Genomic DNA, 17,415 nt, shown 5'->3' with positions numbered 1-17,415 from the left:
GTCATCGCGAGAATTCTACACTCATCACAAATCGTACTGATCGCATCCATCGGTCTTTGCACTGTCACTGCAAAGATTGATCGAACCTTTCGGACTTTGCACTGTCACTGCAAAGCAGATTGTCGTGGTGTAGCCAAATCAACGACAAAGACGTCATCGCGAGCAAATTAATCAGCATTTAGACTTCATCCTCGCAAACTTGCACCCCACGGCCTTTGGAACCTTGACTTGGTTCAACCACAAATTATCATACAAATTTTCAATCTATTTGCCTTACATCGTATGATGGGCGATTTCTACCATCAGTAAGTATTGTCAATGCCGGCATTCTCCATCGAGAACATCGAAAACTGCATACAAGTATTGGAATACATCGAAAACCATCCGACAAACATCTCGGTGACAAAGTTGCCCGTCGAAGCCTTCGTTGGACTGCGTGAAATAGTCGATGACCTGTCGGAAGACCAGCTGAGACAGTACAAAGCCAACATGTTGCAAAAACAACAACACAACGTGGGAAGAAGACGCACAGCAAGAGCACAAAGCCAAGAAACCAACCTCTACGATCCCCAGTGGGTAGTAGAACCCAACCTATTCCGTACACACCTGGGGAGGGCAATAAAATATCATAAAGGTTTGCAAGACAGAAACAACAGGCAGCTGGCCGGAGAAGACGGCGTCAAAGCAGCAGAGGCCGCCACAGCGGCGGGAGCAGCCAAAGCTCAGGAAACACCGGCACAAAATCAACAGCTCGAAGTGGCAAGGGCAGCCATAAAGGCGGAACAGCAACTGCAACGGTACCAACAGACTCAGGCCGAAGCTAGACGGAAGCAGTGGAAGACACCCATGGACTACGTCACATTGCGCGTCGAAGCAGGCGAAAAGGGATACCAGCAGACCGACCCTGGGCTGTCACCGTTGCAATCCAACTCACCAACCCGCAAAACCATCAAATTCGGAAGAGTCGTGCCATGCAAAGATAAATCGCTACAACAAGAGACAAGCGATTACATCGGCAGGAGGCGATCCCACAGCTTACCGCCTGTTGAGCAACGTATCTACACATTATCCCCCACACCCGCGCCACGCGGACGAACCCCTCTACCAATATCAGTACAAATACCTCCACAACAATCCCAGACCTCACAACCACAAACACCACGTAAGGGAATGAAGTCACCGGCCAACCCGTGGTCATCAGCTAGTTCATCACCATTGATCGATAGACCGATTGACGAAGAGGGTCAAGACACCATGGAGGATACTCCACCAAATCTACCGCAGGAACGTGCGGCGAGGCGGCAAAGGGAACGCGACAGAGCACGGGAACAACTTGACCGTGACATGCGCATAGCCGACCTCGTGGCGGCACTGGATTATTCTGGCCGATATGGCTTTGTCGGCGAGACGGTCGGCACCTTTAAAGAAACACTCAACAAAATCGGAGACAGTTTCCAACGTTTTGCGGAAGTGACTTCAGCGATGCCGAAATCAGAGTTCCGTAAGCAGTCAGCACACGGATGGAAAATCCAGAAGCTGGGTTACTTCAACCCCGATCTGGATGAGTCATACGGCGAGAAGACAACAATCGGCAATGACACAACCTATCGCAATGTACACATGTTCGCAGATGCAGTCAAAGCCGCAGCAAAAAATCCAGCAAAGAAGGAGATCATCAAGGCCAACCTACCCGACCAATTCAAGGGCGAGGCAGAATTGTGGTTCTTCACACTATCTGACGAAAAGAAGAACCTATTATCACAAAGTCTGACAGGCTTCCTCAATCTGCTTGTCGACCGGTATAAAATGAAACCGGCAGAAGCCTACCTTTGGCTTGCAGATCCGGCAAACCATTACACTAGGGAGAAGTTGCTGGCACACGAAGACTTTCGCACATGGTCACTGAAGCTGATGAACGTCTGCAAAGCGGTGAATATCACCGACTCAACAGGTCTTATGACCAATATATACAATCGTCTGTACCCAGGACTCAAAGTACACATCCCCGAAGATGCCGAAGGTCTGGAAGTCGACGACTATCTGGACTATATCGAAAGAAAGGTCCGATCACATCGGGACGAACTGGTGTACAGCGGACACAAAGATAAGAAGCCCACAATCAGTCAGATGGTGGTGCGAGGCCAGCTTCCGATGGCGCCAGCTCTCATTGATGCGGCGAAGCCACAAAGGATGCTGCAAGCAGCTAACGCAACGTACCATCTCAACAACGACGAAAACATCACAATCGGTGATGACGAACACGCAAACTATTTCAACCCAAACCGAAGGAATTGGCGTGGAAACGACAACTACGGTCCCAGTGACCGCTTCAAAGGTCACGCCGAACCCCGTCACAACCGTGACGAACGCGGCGACAGAAGGCCCTTTTACCGCCGTTCAAACAGAAGATTCGGATTTCGCAGACGTGGGCGCGGCGATTTCCGAAACAGAAGGCAAGGACGCAACCGCCGATTCCGCAAGTATCACCGCACAGCAAGATACGAAGGCAGAGCCTACATTGCCGAAGAAAATCATTACTTGGACCCTAATGATAGCGAATTTGACGAACAAGAACAAACCCTGAACAAAGAGGGTTTCATCTACGTTGGTGAAGAGGAGGATGACGGACGTTTTGTCGGATGCGAGAATGATAGCAGCTCAATAAACTCTGATATCGACCACTCTGATGATGGATACGAAGGCCATGCCGAGGAGGCACCTTCGCAGCCGCAAAACCGCAAAGATAATGAAAGTGATGAGACACACAAGTTCGCATGTTCGAAATGCGCAAAGCCATTCCCAACAGAACAAGCATGGTTCGTACACGAGCTATCAAACACTTGCGAATCAACTCAACACAACGAACCAAAAAAGCAATCAGCACAGATACATGTAGCCTACAAAATTCCGGAATCCGGTGAGATCATCATGAAAGCGAAGCCCAAGAAGATTGAGAAGATCGACAAAGGCATCGCAAGTATTACGTACTGTCAGGTGAACATAGAATATGAAGGCCACGAACCAACAACCGGATGTTTAGACACCGGAGCTACTAACACATTAGCGGATCGTAAGTGGGTGCAAACGTACGCACCAGAAGCGGAAATACTGACTAACGACACTCTACGCATACGAGGCATAGGAGGAACACTGACTTTGACAGAACGAGCAATACTCACATTTGTTCTGCGAGGCAACAAGCGGGGCAAACCGACACATTGCCTTATTACAGCGGAGGTGTGGATCATGGACAACCTCAAGCCAGACATCCTTCTAGGCTCTAGCTTCCTGGCAGAGCACGGAGTGACAATCGATTACGGGCGCAACAAAGCTACCTTCAGCTCTTGTAACGGCATGGAAACCGATATCACGGTATATCGGAAGCGAAATACGATACGTCGCAGAGTGTTGGTTGAAGCCGCAACGGTTGTGCCAGCGAACTCGCGAACACTCATACACGTCTGCTACGCAGATGTGGACGAGTTCGATGACTACGGCTCAAGACGAGACTACCAATTTATAGCATCCGCCAAAGGATTCAGCAATTGCGTGACCGATGCAAGGTCAGCAAAGGTCGTGCCATACACCAACCTGTCCGATAAAGCCATTCGTTTGACAAGAAAGCAAAAAGTGGGGCACCTTACCGACATAGGCGAAGACGGATTCATTGCGACATCTTGGGAACGAGCCAACATGGTACAGACTGCGTGCATCATCCAAGACGAACAACGGACAGAGGAGATGTCCAACAAGCCGGCACCAACGGACAACGACGAAGACAACGACGTATGGATATCCCAGGAATTCACTCTGACGGATGACATGATGGCAATGTTGCAATCAGAAGACTGTACACCAGACGACCTTTGAAAGAAAATTAAGAAAAAAGAAATGTCCGAAAATGCCCATAAACCGAAGCCACCCACAAACATCGAGGAAGTTATCACGGAAGAAGGCATACACATATGTGGGACAAATAAAAAATGGAGTGCGGAAGCCAGGAAGGCTATTCGCGCTCACAAAGCTGTATTCGGCAAACGAGGTATCATCAAGATGCCGGAGGAAGACATGATAAGAACCGACCTTGTCGAAGGCTGGCAGAATCAGAAATTGGGCGCAAAACACTATCCCCTAGGCACCAAAGACAAGGAGATTCTCGACAACACATTTGACCCTATGCATGCCGAAGGCAAGCTTCAATTTCGCAAGGGACCAACCCCATTTGGCTGCCCAGCCTTTGTCACATACCGCACTGTGGAAGGTGTCCGTAAAGGACGAGTTGTCGTGGATCTCAGACCACTAAACAGACTCGCAGTGCCGGATAGGCAACCAATGCCCACAGTCGACGAAATCGTGGAGAAATGTCAAGGCAAGAGATATTTCACAATTGCGGACATGGCACAATTCTTCTACCAATTGCCAGTCTACCCACCGCACCGCGATAGAATGGTCATATGTTCTCCAAGGGGTCTGGAATAGTCAAACGTATGTCTCATGGGTTACGTCAACAGCCCTGCATATGCGCAAAGGTTTATGAATAGGCTTTTGCGCGACCATGCCAAGTTTGCGGCAGCATACATTGATGATGTGGTTATCTTTTCCGACACCCGGGAGGAACATCTGGAACACTTGAAACAGATCCTGGAGTTGTTCGACAAAGTTGGTCTTGCCGTGAACCCTAAGAAAACATTTGTCGGATACCCATCCATCAATCTGCTTGGTTTTACTATCAACGGATACGGTAAAGCTATCACGGAGGGACGCGTTGAGGCGATCCGTAAGCTGAAAATGCCAGAAACACTGGGCGCCCTCGAAACATACATCGGCATGACAAGCTACCTCTCTCATTACATCCCCTCCTACGCACAAAAGATCAAACCATTGCAAGACCGCAAGACAGCGATGCTTGCAGAAGGCCGCAAAGCGAAAGAAGTCCCTTCCAAGCCGGCAGCAAGGAAGAAATACACGTCAAAGCGACGCTTCGAGCCCACGGCTTTGGAACAAAGCAGCCTTTAAATCCTACAAGATCAATTATATGATCCAGACAATCTGATTCATTGGAATTATAGGCAGCAAACATTCTTAGATGACATTGATATTTTCTTTGAAGGGGGCATTGTTAGGCAACCTTGGTGGGCTTTGCCAAGACCACCAAGGTTACCACGTGACTTATCCCTTCGGGACTAAGTCCAACCTTCGTGCTCCATAGGACTAGATAGAATGTCATGCTTTTACAACCTCACAAATCTTTGACCACCTTTGCGTGTAACAGATCTTTTAGTTTACGAGACGCTCAGGACTTACAGTCTCAACGGGATATTGAACAGCAGCTAGAGGATGGTATACGTGTAAGTCGTCGTCGTACGAGACCGGCCGAACCACGCCGACGGCGCTGTAGGATCTGCGGAGAGCCCGGACATAATGCTCGTACTTGTGAGAATGATAAAGATACGTACGATGAAGAGGATTCCGATTAGTTTGAATTATTATTTTTTAGTTTAGTTAAGTTATTGAAGTTATTCATACGGTGCCAAGAAAAAGTGGCCAACTTGCTTGTGGGGTACGTTACGGCTAATGACTTCCCCCTTACCTAGTTTCGATAGGGACCGCCGTCGCCGGCTTATTATCATCAGGATGACCAGGAGCCTCTGTGCCGTCTTCGTAGGCTTGAAGCCACTGTTCGAGTCGGATAGGGGGTCCTAGCAGTTCCGGATAGTCCGAGTGGAACTCTTAGAGGAGGTGAGGGCTTCCTTTGAGTATAGCTGCGTTGTACCACTCCTGGTCGTCATCCTAGTCGACCCACTCAACCTTGTACTAGAGCTTCCTATAGAAGGTACGTGAGACCACTATCTTCTGGACCTCCCATTCGTCCTGGTCATTGATTTCAGGACTAGAAGGGTCATCGGTCTGTCCCGACGACAGCGAGTTCCTATTGGCCGGATGCTTTGCAGAGTTACGCTTCTCGGGCAGTAGCTTGCTTCGCTAGGTTCCTCATGCATAGTCTTCATACCTGTAATTCGTCAAGTCCCATATGAACTGTAGCTGGAAAGTGGCCAACTCGTGCATCGTTACACGCTTCAGAATCGCATCCTTTAACGGCCATTCTCCAAACTTCGCTATAGGGATGTAGGTTGTCCCTTTTTCCCTAGGACGTTAAGACAGTTTGGGCGTGGGTGTTGCGCTAGCCGGACTGTTTCTGGTCTGGGGTTGACACTCGGACTTGGCCTAGCTTAGAGACGTTACGAATCTGTCTTCTGGTGGCCGCCCTGGGATAGATCGACCTAGAAGATCTCGTCTTGCGGCATTTACGGCGCTTACGGGGCGGCGGGCGAAAATTATCATCGTCTTCCTCGTCCTTTTCACTTTCGTTGCCTTTAGCGGAATGGTGTACGTCCTCATCCTCCAGCCTCATACTGTCGTGTCGCAGACAGCCATCTCGGCCGTCGGCTTGCTGCTCAGCTTCGGTCCCGTCCTGATCGTCAGGATCGACTGTGAATGTATCGCGGGATCGATAGATCCTGACGAGCCGCGGACGTCCCTGACTTCGGCTTGAATCGAGGCAGAGTAACTTCGTCATTACTGCCGTTGTCACCTCCGCTTGCCGAGTCATAGTAAGGCGTATTCTCTCGACGCGTGCCGTCGTCTGCCAGCAAAGGAGGAAGCCTGGAAAGAGCGCTTAGGCCAGGCGTGCGTTGGGCTGCGGTCCCTGACGATGTAGCGCGAGGTATCTCAGTAGGCTTGCTGTATGTAGTTTCCTCAGGACCAGGCGCTTGCCCCGCCGTATATGAGACATGTGTTACGAATCTACGATTCTAACCAATGCAACAGGCCCGATGGCAGGCCCAGTGGATACAGGACAAAGAAGGAGGGGAAAGTCACACAGGAGTGGCTAGCTGCAGGAGGAGCCAGCTAGTACAAGGATCACAAGCCACGTGACTTACAAGGGTGGATCATTTGGATATGAAATGATCCAACATATCCAGTTAGGACCAATAGTATCCATGAAGGACCTAATGGCCCCAGTTATCAGTGAAGGAGGGATTGGATATATAAGGGACAGGACTCCCAGACATTTCATAGATAGACAGTCTCTACTTCAGTGATCAATCTAAGCATCAATCTAACCCATTGGTGAGGCAAACTGCCTTGACGACTCTATTCCCAGTTACCCTACTTGAATACTTCAGTTACCCCAAAGCACTATACTCCATATGTCAGACCCCGATATTATTGCTTGAGGACTCCGCAGCAGGACTTACTTACTAGCACAAACCCTAACAGACTCTTTAGTGGTTTACGCAGCTAGACTATTAGAGGTTTCGTTACAACATGGCCTGTGGGTACCGGGTTACTCCCCTCCCCGGGCTGCGTCTCGGAGGAAGGCGACGGTCGTGGCAGTACTAGAGTAGACAGCGGAATGAGAGAGCACTCTAAGCCACCCGTCTTTTGTGGTTGGCGTGATGGAGACTCACCATCTACGCCGGACCCTTCGCCAACGGACGGCTTCTCGACATTGTTGTTGGCGTTTGCAGCGGACGCAGCATTAAAGCCGCTGTCTACCCAGAGGTGTCAGCCGAACGGCCAGTGCGCAGGATGGAGAATCCAGGTACATACCGATGCTGTTAACACTGCGAACTTCAACAAATCCGTGACCAGTGGGCTGTTGAAGCTTGCCAAATAGCGCCAACGAAGCGTTTTGTATGGCATTTAGAGCCTGGGCCTTTGAAGTGTCGGACTGGCTGTCGTCAACATGCCCGTATTCAGACTCGTCGCTACTGGAGATCACGAGCGCATCGTCCCTGGAGTAGCCTACTGACAGGAATGCCGGATTTCGGCTCGTAGGTGTTGGGCCTGCCGCAGTATAAAAGGACTGGCTGTCCAAGGAGATGTTCGCCATTATGTTGCTGGTATACAGACACAGCCGAACTGCGTAAGATGTCAGAATGAGCGATTTTGAAGAGCATTTGGCACACGAGTTGAATATCCTCGGGCTTGTGGGTACGGGGACAGTAAGGGAAATATAACCATCTTCGGAATCGGAGCTTTCACCCAGGGAGCTCATCCTGATCTGCCACTGCTCTTCCGTCTACCGCTCCCTTTACGCCCCAATCTTGACGCACGGCAACGGAACGTGCTCGGTCGCTAACTGCCCTTCGCATTGTAGTCAAGAAAAAGGAGACTGTCCGTTCACGAATCCCTCGTATCTCTGCCAATCATAGAACTGCCGAGACAGAAATGAAACCACCAGGGAAGGCGACCTTGACAGGATTTGCCGTCTCAGCGAATCATGTCCCCGGATCCATGGCACATGGCCCGCGGGGTCTCCAACAAGACTGTTCCAAGCGGCTCAGCCGACGTAACACAAGTCGCATCGACCTCCTGAAGGAGCTCGGTCCTCATCATCGAGCTGTTCCCATTGACGGGACGAGATCCCACCATGCTGTCTTGGCCGTCTTCCCAGGGTTCGTATCTGCCCGGCCGTAGCATGAACCTTCCGCCATTTACAGAGGCGCAAACTCGTCATCAACGCCTCCTTTATGCAGCGCACCTCGTGAGTAACCAATAGCACCAGGGAGGCGGCGTCATCTTGAGATCCTCTGCAGACCCCTGGCTTGCTTCGCCACGCGAGACTTCCCTCACTCTTGTCACCTTAACGCCCCGCAGCTCGTCCCAATTGGGCAGCTTCCTCAAGGCCTCAATTCCGAACCATACGCACCATCCTAGCCTGCTGCAGCCTGAATCATAGCTTGTTAATGAGAGACGGCAGATGAATCAGTTTCGCGCCCCTTTTCTCCGGCATGACCGAGCTCCTGCATATTTCACCATTACCAAACCGGTGATCGGTCCGATTATAACCAATCAGGCATCCAGCCTGCCGGAGATGCCCTGGGTGTTATGCACGGGAGGCCTCCTAGTATCTCTGCATTGATGAAACCTATCAGGATAGGCAGACTGTGTAATCTGCACCAAGGATGTACTAGGCAGACATGCAGTCGGCGCGAAAAGAAAGAAGCATAAGCGGGGCGGACGAGCGGATGAGCGAGGTCCAACTGAAAGTGTCGTAGAGGAAAGTCGATAGCCAAGTCAAGGCCAAGATCGGTAAGTAATCGAGGTCTTAGACACAAGGCAGAAAGGGTACGGCTTTGAATATCGTCCAAAACGAGGGCAAAATTTTGCGAAGAGCCCAGAGGTGGGGGATCGGAACAGGTGGCAGGCAGCCAAAGCGAGAGAGGCCAAGCCAGGGTCGTCGGAAATGAGGGTCAAAGAACGCCGTATCAGGCAACCGATAAAGGTCGGAAGGAAAAGAGTGAGAAAATGGTCAAAAGTACAAGAAAGGGACTTTAGGGAGGCGGGTTGTATATATGTGTTGACGTGAAAAGGTGGGGCACATGCGACCAATCAGCCAAAAGCGGCGGGGGCGCGATGCCCGACTGGGAGGGCCGCCAAACCCGGCGGGCATAACATCGCGTCCGCGATTACGCTTCCAAGATGATTGTTATGGTTTCTTGAGGGCCAGTATATCTTGGTAGGGCGCTAAGGGAAATAATGTGTTTTGAAACACAAAGAGGCGACGGGTCCACTGGATAAGGTGTACCGTATACTAGGTCTGCTACCAGATGCTGTGGATGATGAAGGGCTCCTTCCTGCTTTCATGTCGCCCGACTACTCAACCAGTATTGGACAAGATGTTTGCCGACTGCACAGGGTTCCTGGTTGATTTAGAGCAGAGCTTGATCCCGCTCGTTGGACCGCGCTTGCGGCGACCGGGGTCGCCTTCAGGGATTCCCGATGTGCTCCCAGACAACAGTGAAGGCGGTGTACTTTATCTCCAATCCATTACCAGGAAGAACTCGTCTCCGAATCTTTCAAACCGCTGGTGGGTAGAAAGTCCGTAACACTGTCGACGGCACCCTATCAAGGGTTTATGGGATTAAGCTGAATCTCTTCGATGCCGCCTCTCTTCCTTGTCCTGAAGACGATGAATTAAGGATGCTTTAAGAGTGGGAACACTGGCCTACAGTATAGTTCAACACCATGCTGACTCGGATCCCGCTTCAACCGAGGGGCATTTCTGCGGGCCATGCTTCAAGATACCATCAATTACCCAAATTCTGGAAGGGACCGGCGTCTCTCTGAGCAAGACTTTGTTCCCTGGACCATACTTCGCCGCTGGATGGTCTAGACAGAAACGGCAAAGGCCGCTCTGGAATCTACACATCCCGAATTTGCCAACGTGCGGAAGTTCTTCATAGCGATGCGGTATAAGCAGCAGGTTTCCACCATACAGCACGGCTACATGGGACTCAGCTAAGAGCCTTGGGTCGGGGACGAGATCTGGATCTTGGCAAGCGGCCAATCTCGGGAGAAGAGCAGTACTTTCATTTGGCCTGTCCTTGTTTCATTCACGCACGGCATTATGAATGGTAAGATGGTCGGTCTACAACGTGACTGAGAAGCCCAGGAGGGTTTTCTACGCGAGTAGCACCCTCAGTATAGAACACAGCATCTAGCGACATAAGCCTCATTCATATAGAAAATTATAGCATGCAACGGACACTTATGCGACCTCATCCTAGCCATTCAGAAAGAGACTACAGCTATGGCGAGTAATTACCTTCGTTTCCCTCTGTCGAGCACATGACCACCTTTCTACGCACTGGCGAGAATAGCTGCCTCCTATCTACGGCAGGGAGTACCACACCAAATGATTTCGCACCGACCATGACATCGCCTGATGCCTTCGTCAATAGATCTCGATATTGATCGAGTTGAAGAACCGGATGAGTCTGATGGGTTGGTGGCGTTCTGGGCTGCGTGGGAATCAACTGAGCATGCCGACGAAGTTGGCTATTTGATTCAATGTGCGAGCCCGAGCGATGACCGCCTTCAAAGCTAGTCATATGCTGATCTGGAAGGTTGAAATCGGTATCAGCGAGCACAGAATGGGCGGCCCAACAAACATCATTTGTTAAGGTCGACATTTGTAAATAAATCGAAATGAGTCTGGTGCAGATATCTTCGTCACTTAAATAGCAAAGATCCAGTCAAGTTTGGAGGCCGAACCTGGTATTAATTTTCTTATTGTCAATTTGTAGATCCAAGTCTCATTAACGCAGATTAGAACTGCACGAAAAGGTAGGATCATGGCAAATGTGGCTCGGAAAGGCTACGTGCTCTAGATCCACCTTTGAACGTTTAGTATCAAGCTGTGAACCAGGGCGAGACCTCAAGCATGCCGAGCGTTTCCGTGAGGCTCAGAGCACATCGTGCGCCGTTACTCGTAGCAGTGTGCGTGGGCTCGGTGCCGTCGGAGGCGAAAAGGGTACCGATACCCCCAGGATCATTCCAACATGTACTTTCCAGACTTTCGGGGTAGACGTTGTGTATCCTGCACGCAACTGCGACTCTTCTTTTAGGGTCTTACACGGCGGTGTTCACCCGCCTCACCGCTTGCCTTTCCCTTCTTCTTCCTCTTCCTCGTCCTCGGAATCAGATTCTTCGACCGGGGACTTCAGTCTCTTATCGGGAAGAGTTTCAAGTGCCGGCCTCCCGGATGTCGAGTCGTGTCGCTTTATTGTATCTTGACTGCCTCGTCGTCCAATGCCTTCAAAGGAGTGCTGCGCAGTGGGCGTGTTAGCCTGACTTCCGCCTCGTTGTCCATGGTAGTGTACGACCTGTGGAGGAGCTTGTCCGGACTGTGCCAGCAAATGCTGAGGATAAGGATCGAGATCCTTGCTCGATGTAGAAAATGTTGACACCACTGGCTGGTGATAACCGTTTGAAATCCCACTGGCGTTGCTCGGCGTCGGCGCATGACTGTAGGGTCCCACAGGTTCGGCTTGGGTCGGGGTACCCACGTCATTAGGAGTGCCCGGTCCCTCAGTGACATGTCCCGTGAGACTGTTCATTCCCCCTTCGATATCACGAAGAAGGCGGACGTATTCCTCGGGTACCAAACCGCTTTCCTCCGTCTTCGGGTCCTCTGCGACGAGCCACCCCTGGCCATGCCTATAAGAGACCCATATGATCTGACCTTCAACCAGCGGTAGCTCATTCTCGTTCTCGCGCTCGAAATCAAAGAGAGCGACTGCTTTTCCATGCATCTCCTCATCAGGCGAGGTGATGGTGAATTGGTAATCCCTTGAATACCGCGATTGGTCGTACTCGCGGAAACCTGGCGAGGAGGCAGCACTCGATATGTCGGACCCCGACTTGTACCCAGCGTCATGGTCTACATATTGCCGGGGCCTTTGCTCTACCACTTGGTAAGGGACTTGTGTGGATCGACGTGAGTGGTCAGCTGGATATGTGACATATTCTCCTCCCGGGCCATTGGCCTCTCCTCCCTGGCTCATGTAGTATCTTTCGCTGCCATCGCCGCTGGCTCCGACAAAGTAACCCTGCTCTCCGTCATAATTATCAGGGTTCAATAACGAAGATCCATCCTGGACAGGGCGCTCCTCTCTCGACTCCCTGGGTTTGTGGCCCAATGATGCCGACGATGACTTATGTTTTCTGTGCCGGGAGCTGACAACGGGGCTCTGTAAGTCTTCATCTTCGCTCCAAGGCGGACCGTCACCGAAATGGATCGGCGCCAGGTCGCTACCTTTGCCGAGACCTCCATCTGACGTCCAGTCCCAACCTAATTTGCTTTCCCATGATGCCAAAGGATCGGATGATCGTCGTGATTCGCTCGCCGGCGTGGTGATACCCGAGGGAGGTCCTGAAGGCTCTGGCGGGGGCCCATAGTGCATGGGGTGCATTGGCGAGTAGGCAAAGTCCCGCACAAAGGTATACGTCAGGCTGGAGTGGAATATTGGAAATAGCTGGGAGGGCGGTCGCGACCGGGACGGAATGGAGCCCGTCGAATATTGGGACAACCGATTTTTGGAGGCGTGCGACATTGGGCGCGGCAGGTTGGTTCGACGGGCTGGAGGTGAAGTTATTAACGGTGGCAGGGTCGGGGGCTGATTAGAATCCGCCGAGGGATGAGGCACTGCTGGAGGCGATGTAGCTGGTGATGAGCCGGTTGACACGATTGCAGTCATCTTGGAGGAGGAGGAGGCCTGAAGTCACTGGCGTACCCGGAAAAAATATGAAAAAGCAGTTGGCTTGAGACCCCTGTGCCTCTGACAGAGTGAGGTTTGTGTCACTGGTGTGACCTAACGGGCGTGCCGCTGCCGCCTTGAACAAACTTGACCGGCAAGCTGTTTTGCGACCTGCGATGGACGACGAACCAAATATCAACAAGTTGGAGGTATATAGACAAGCTCGGGGCTGCCTTGCGACACTTCGGTAGCCGCGAATAGTCGGCTGTATTCTCTCGGGTAGCAATCGGCTGCGGCGAATGTGACAGCGGCAGTTCGGGGCAGGTTTGGATCAGAAGATGGCCGGAAAGTCGCAGAAAAAAAGGTGTTACGGAGTTTGGCAACGACTTGGGTTGCGGGGCTTGACGACAAGGTCGGGCGAAAGAACGTCGTGAAGAGAAGTTGTGGGTATGCGCAGCTGAGGAGCCTCGGCGTCGAGTCGAGTGTAGAGAGAAGACTCGGGCTCGTCGGGGAAGCTAATAGCAGCAGGCCAGAACAAAGATCCCAACAGGCAGTAAGCGACGAGGGTTGCGGGGCGGGGATCGGAAGTGTTGCACGGCGTGCGCAACGTTGTGTGGATGCGATGCGGTGCCTGGCAAGTCAGCGCGCAAGGGATGAGCGATGCAGTGAATCGGGTGAGGTTCGCTCGAAGGTCGAGTCGGGTCTGGTCACGGCGCAAGACGTTTTTCCCCAGTCTGGATGGGATGCTCCCCCCGCTAGGGTTCGTCCCAGAGAGGTCAGGTTGGTCCCAATAAACGCGTCGCGGTGCGATTCTACTGGCTGACCGAGATGGGGCCCAGCGAGTCAGCGCTGCAATGTGCCAGAGAGGCCGGCGCTTGCTTGTGCGATGATGGGATGGGGGTAGACAATTGCACCGGTAGAAATGTCAGGCAGGCAAGCAGTCCTGGTATTGGTGGTGAAGGCTCCTGGAGGCCAGGATACCGAGGGATGGGGTGTTTGAGTCTCGAGGCGACAGCGACAGCTACAGATCATGTCGTCTTCGTTAGATTCTAGCAGCTGATTCTAGCGTTCCAACGTTGTAATTAAGCACTCATTCCCCACGCGACCGTATGGTGCTCAATAGTGGCAATCAAAGCCGTCGTCGGAACTGCCTGTGCTCCAGGAAAAGTAGAGACGCAAAGTTAGGCAGATACAACGACCGAGCGACCCGATGGCTCGATGAGGCTGTGCGCGGTTGGGCCCAGGTTCAAATTGTGGGAATTGGACGTTGGGACTGGAGAGAGGTGGTTCAATTGAGACTAGAGGTTCCAAGTTGTCCCAACCTTGGAACGCGACCTCCAGACGAGCAGCGGCGAAACGACAGCTATTTTCTGCCCGCCTCCTACAGAGAGCCAGCACAAAAACCCTGAAATCTCACACAACGAGGAACAGGGTCTTGATTGGATGGGGCCTTTGCCCTTGATGAGGATCCCGCCGCTCGTTGAATCTAGCAAATGGGTTGAGCAGCCAGCCAGCCTTTAATTGCAATGGAATGGCTCGGATGAGTCGCAGCGTCAAGCGTCACGCATCGATTAGAAGACTTCAGGCTGAGGCTGCCACCACTCTCACTGTACAAGCGGGGCATGCACGCGCTTGAATCTAGAGATGCTTTGCAATGCCTGCAAGTCCAACGATGAGAACGTGGAAGAGGTGAACCGTGACTGCGACTTTGCCGCATTATGGAGTAGGAATAAATTGAAAAATCGCCAATAACCCCGCAACATTGCAACAGGTTATCGGGAGGTCCACGTAGTTGGGCGACGAAGAAGGTCGATGCATCAGCCGCGACTCCACATACTGCAATTCCTGTCTCCTGACATCCAGACTTCTTTTTTCACCCTTCAATGCCAATTTATCACAGGAAGACCCTTGGGCTTGAGTGAATTGAATTATGACAGCCAAGACAAAAAGAAGGGTCCAAGGAGCAATGAGTCTTCCACATAAGAATGAGAAGACAAGCGCATTGAGTTCTTCTAGGGCGGTGCTCGGCCAATTTCGCGTCGTGGCCCTCGACTCCCATTCTGGGCTCCCGCTGGGTCATGTACGAGGTAAGAAGTACGTACTCGAGTAAGTGTCGGTCGGCTTGGTATGCGGAATGGCAGAAAGGCAGGTAGCAGCATCTAGCGACGCTATTTGCCCGGCCTTCCATATCATTGCAGCAACACCGTTCCATTTCCTGCAGATGGACTATTGCACCGTCCAACCAGGCCACCCGGGAAAATCATGGTGAAACAGGCTGCACGTGACCCCTCACGCTGGCTTGCAGTTCCAGTCTTGTGTCGTCTGCAATGTGGTTGACAGATCATCTATCGTATCTTCTGTGATTGGGACCTCGGATTGCTTGGGAACGACTGATTCAGACACGACATACACGAGTTGGTCAGCAGCCAAAAGGGCGGTCTGTTAGCTGTCGTTGTTGGATAGACACTCGAGTTCATGGAGATCCTTGTCCCGTTGATGGAATACAACGCTTGCCTGTATCACGGCAGCACCTTGAGGCGACCCAGCGGTAGGACTCTTCGGAATGACTACGCCTCGAGTGCTATGTTGTGATAATTACGGCAAATTGACGTGAAATGAGAACGATCCAGCAATTCCGCCACTCCGCTTGTAAACATAACTCTAACGTAGCATGATGGCGGCTAGCACAACGTTTGGACTTCCGATTTCGATACGTAAAGATGTCAAGAAATCGGGCGGATATCTATGCAATAGGAGTCGTGAAGGGGGGAGGGGGTTTGTTAATGTGTGAGTGAGGCGGCATCCTCCACGTGTCTCTGCACTATCTCTTCAACATGACACACTGCAAATGGGCATTGTCGAGACGTAAAATAGGCTGATACCGCAAGGCCATCCCACCGTTGCATCGGACACCTCTAAACTGTTCGATACGTCAGATGTAAAGTGCGTGCGTCGAGTTCTATTCTTGGATACTACGCATGTGGTTCCCGATGTCGCCGCAGTTGTGTCCCAAGCTGCCACAGTTCAACGGGCCATTCCGCTTTTTCTGTTTGTCGCAAGCCCCTTCTTTTGAGCGAACCTTCGCTTAACAGCTCTTGACACTATATTGCATTAACTCTGGGAAATATTACAGTTGACAGGTTTATGTACTTGAATATACAGGTTATAATCGGACATTAAGCTCCTAGTCTTCAATATTTCACACCGTATAGGTGTAGTATCTTTCCCTAGCATAACAAAATAATTATATGAATTTGAATAAACAAAAGTACAGTAAATACCTCAGTTCAACTGTGAAAATTCTGGCAAATCACAAATGACCGTTGTCCCCAATGAACCGAAAAAGACTCGAAAAGTATGTTCACCACTTGCCCGTCAGGAAGTCATATTACTGGTTTTCGATAGGACCAATAGTATCATTAGGAAAGGCCCTCTGGAATTTAACTATTACCTCAAATGCGAACATTTTGTTTTGTTCTCGGCAAGATGAACGCAGACGGTTCCCTCGCGCGTAGCGGGTTCCATATCTCGATCTTCACTGTCCCCGGCATAAGCGATATCAGCGCGATATCAGCAGCGCCAATCTTCACGTGACCCAGTACCTTCGATAAAGGCCCATATATCGTGAACGCCGAAATGATTCGTCATGGTATCGAATTCAATGTATCCAGCAATCCTAAGGAAACAAACTGTATGTTCCTCTTTCCTGAGTATCTTGCTGCCCTTCGGTGGTCACTGTGATCTTTTTGCACATCTTCTTCAGCAGGAAAAGAAGGCTCAACGAGCCACCTTTCAACTCCAGAGACTGCGTCAGCTGGGCTTCATACGAGTTCTTCAAGGAAAGCATCGTCTTGGTAGAGTAAGAAATAGACCAACAGCGCCTCAAATCGATCTCTTCAGTACTCGCGTGATGTCTTGTCATCAGAAAAGGCACCCGAGGTCTCCGTCCGGGTAGTCTCAGGATATTGCTTCCTTCAAGTGCGATTGTGTTGCTTCATATCGTCGGGATGTGGTAGCGAGGACCTCGTCGGTCGCTGCCCCAGAAGCCTTGCGAAATTTGTGCAGCCCACAAGGGAGAAAACTTGCGACGCTTTCTACTACTAGCATGAAATACAAATATGCCTGACTTTTCCCTTGATGTAGTCCTCTTCGTTTCTTAGCTGATGATGGTAGGGACATCGTTTATGACGGGAGTGATCAATTCGACCGTGGAAACCAAGCCCAGGGGCTTGTCCTCACAGTAAATATGTCTCTCGCGTTCGCTTGAGAATAAGAATGACGACTCGAAGAATTTTGAGAAATCGAGCACGTTGGTCGAGAATGGCACATATGCGTTCGATCTCGACGCGCGGGCCCCAAGTGAGTC

At 51.2% G+C, this 17,415-nt stretch overlaps 4 protein-coding genes across 4 annotated transcripts; 1 reads left to right on the top strand and 3 right to left on the bottom strand.

Annotated features, from left to right (window-relative positions):
• Positions 1-100: 100 nt before the first annotated feature.
• Positions 101-4,182, top strand: BCR38DRAFT_101717 (uncharacterized protein). Its single transcript, XM_040853301.1, has one exon. The coding sequence runs from the start codon at positions 319-321 to the stop codon at positions 3,868-3,870; it is 3,552 nt and encodes a 1,183-aa protein (XP_040720141.1). The 5' UTR covers positions 101-318; the 3' UTR covers positions 3,871-4,182.
• Positions 4,183-5,991: 1,809 nt separating this feature from the next.
• Positions 5,992-7,897, bottom strand: BCR38DRAFT_481334 (uncharacterized protein; the record flags this gene model as incomplete). Its single annotated transcript, XM_040863365.1, has 4 exons — positions 5,992-6,116; positions 6,319-6,489; positions 7,473-7,556; positions 7,615-7,897. The coding sequence occupies 4 exons, from the start codon at positions 7,895-7,897 to the stop codon at positions 5,992-5,994; spliced, it is 663 nt and encodes a 220-aa protein (XP_040720140.1).
• A 2,589-nt stretch (positions 7,898-10,486) lies between these two features.
• On the bottom strand, positions 10,487-11,295 carry BCR38DRAFT_101578 (uncharacterized protein). Its single transcript, XM_040853298.1, has 2 exons — positions 11,065-11,295; positions 10,487-11,017 (listed from the first exon to the last, which is right to left on the bottom strand). Exons 1-2 carry the CDS (start codon positions 11,144-11,146, stop codon positions 10,599-10,601), a joined length of 501 nt encoding a protein of 166 aa, XP_040720139.1. The 5' UTR covers positions 11,147-11,295; the 3' UTR covers positions 10,487-10,598.
• Positions 11,244-13,365, bottom strand: BCR38DRAFT_101612 (uncharacterized protein). The gene is made up of 2 exons (XM_040853299.1): positions 13,086-13,365; positions 11,244-12,931 (listed from the first exon to the last, which is right to left on the bottom strand). Exon 2 carries the CDS (start codon positions 12,903-12,905, stop codon positions 11,445-11,447), a length of 1,461 nt encoding a protein of 486 aa, XP_040720138.1. The 5' UTR covers positions 12,906-12,931; positions 13,086-13,365; the 3' UTR covers positions 11,244-11,444.
• Positions 13,366-17,415: the final 4,050 nt, after the last annotated feature.

The sequence above is a fragment of the Pseudomassariella vexata genome, assembly GCF_002105095.1.
Source record: "Pseudomassariella vexata strain CBS 129021 chromosome Unknown BCR38scaffold_2, whole genome shotgun sequence".
Lineage (NCBI taxonomy): Eukaryota > Fungi > Ascomycota > Sordariomycetes > Amphisphaeriales > Pseudomassariaceae > Pseudomassariella > Pseudomassariella vexata.
This window is presented reverse-complemented; position numbering and strand designations above follow the sequence as displayed.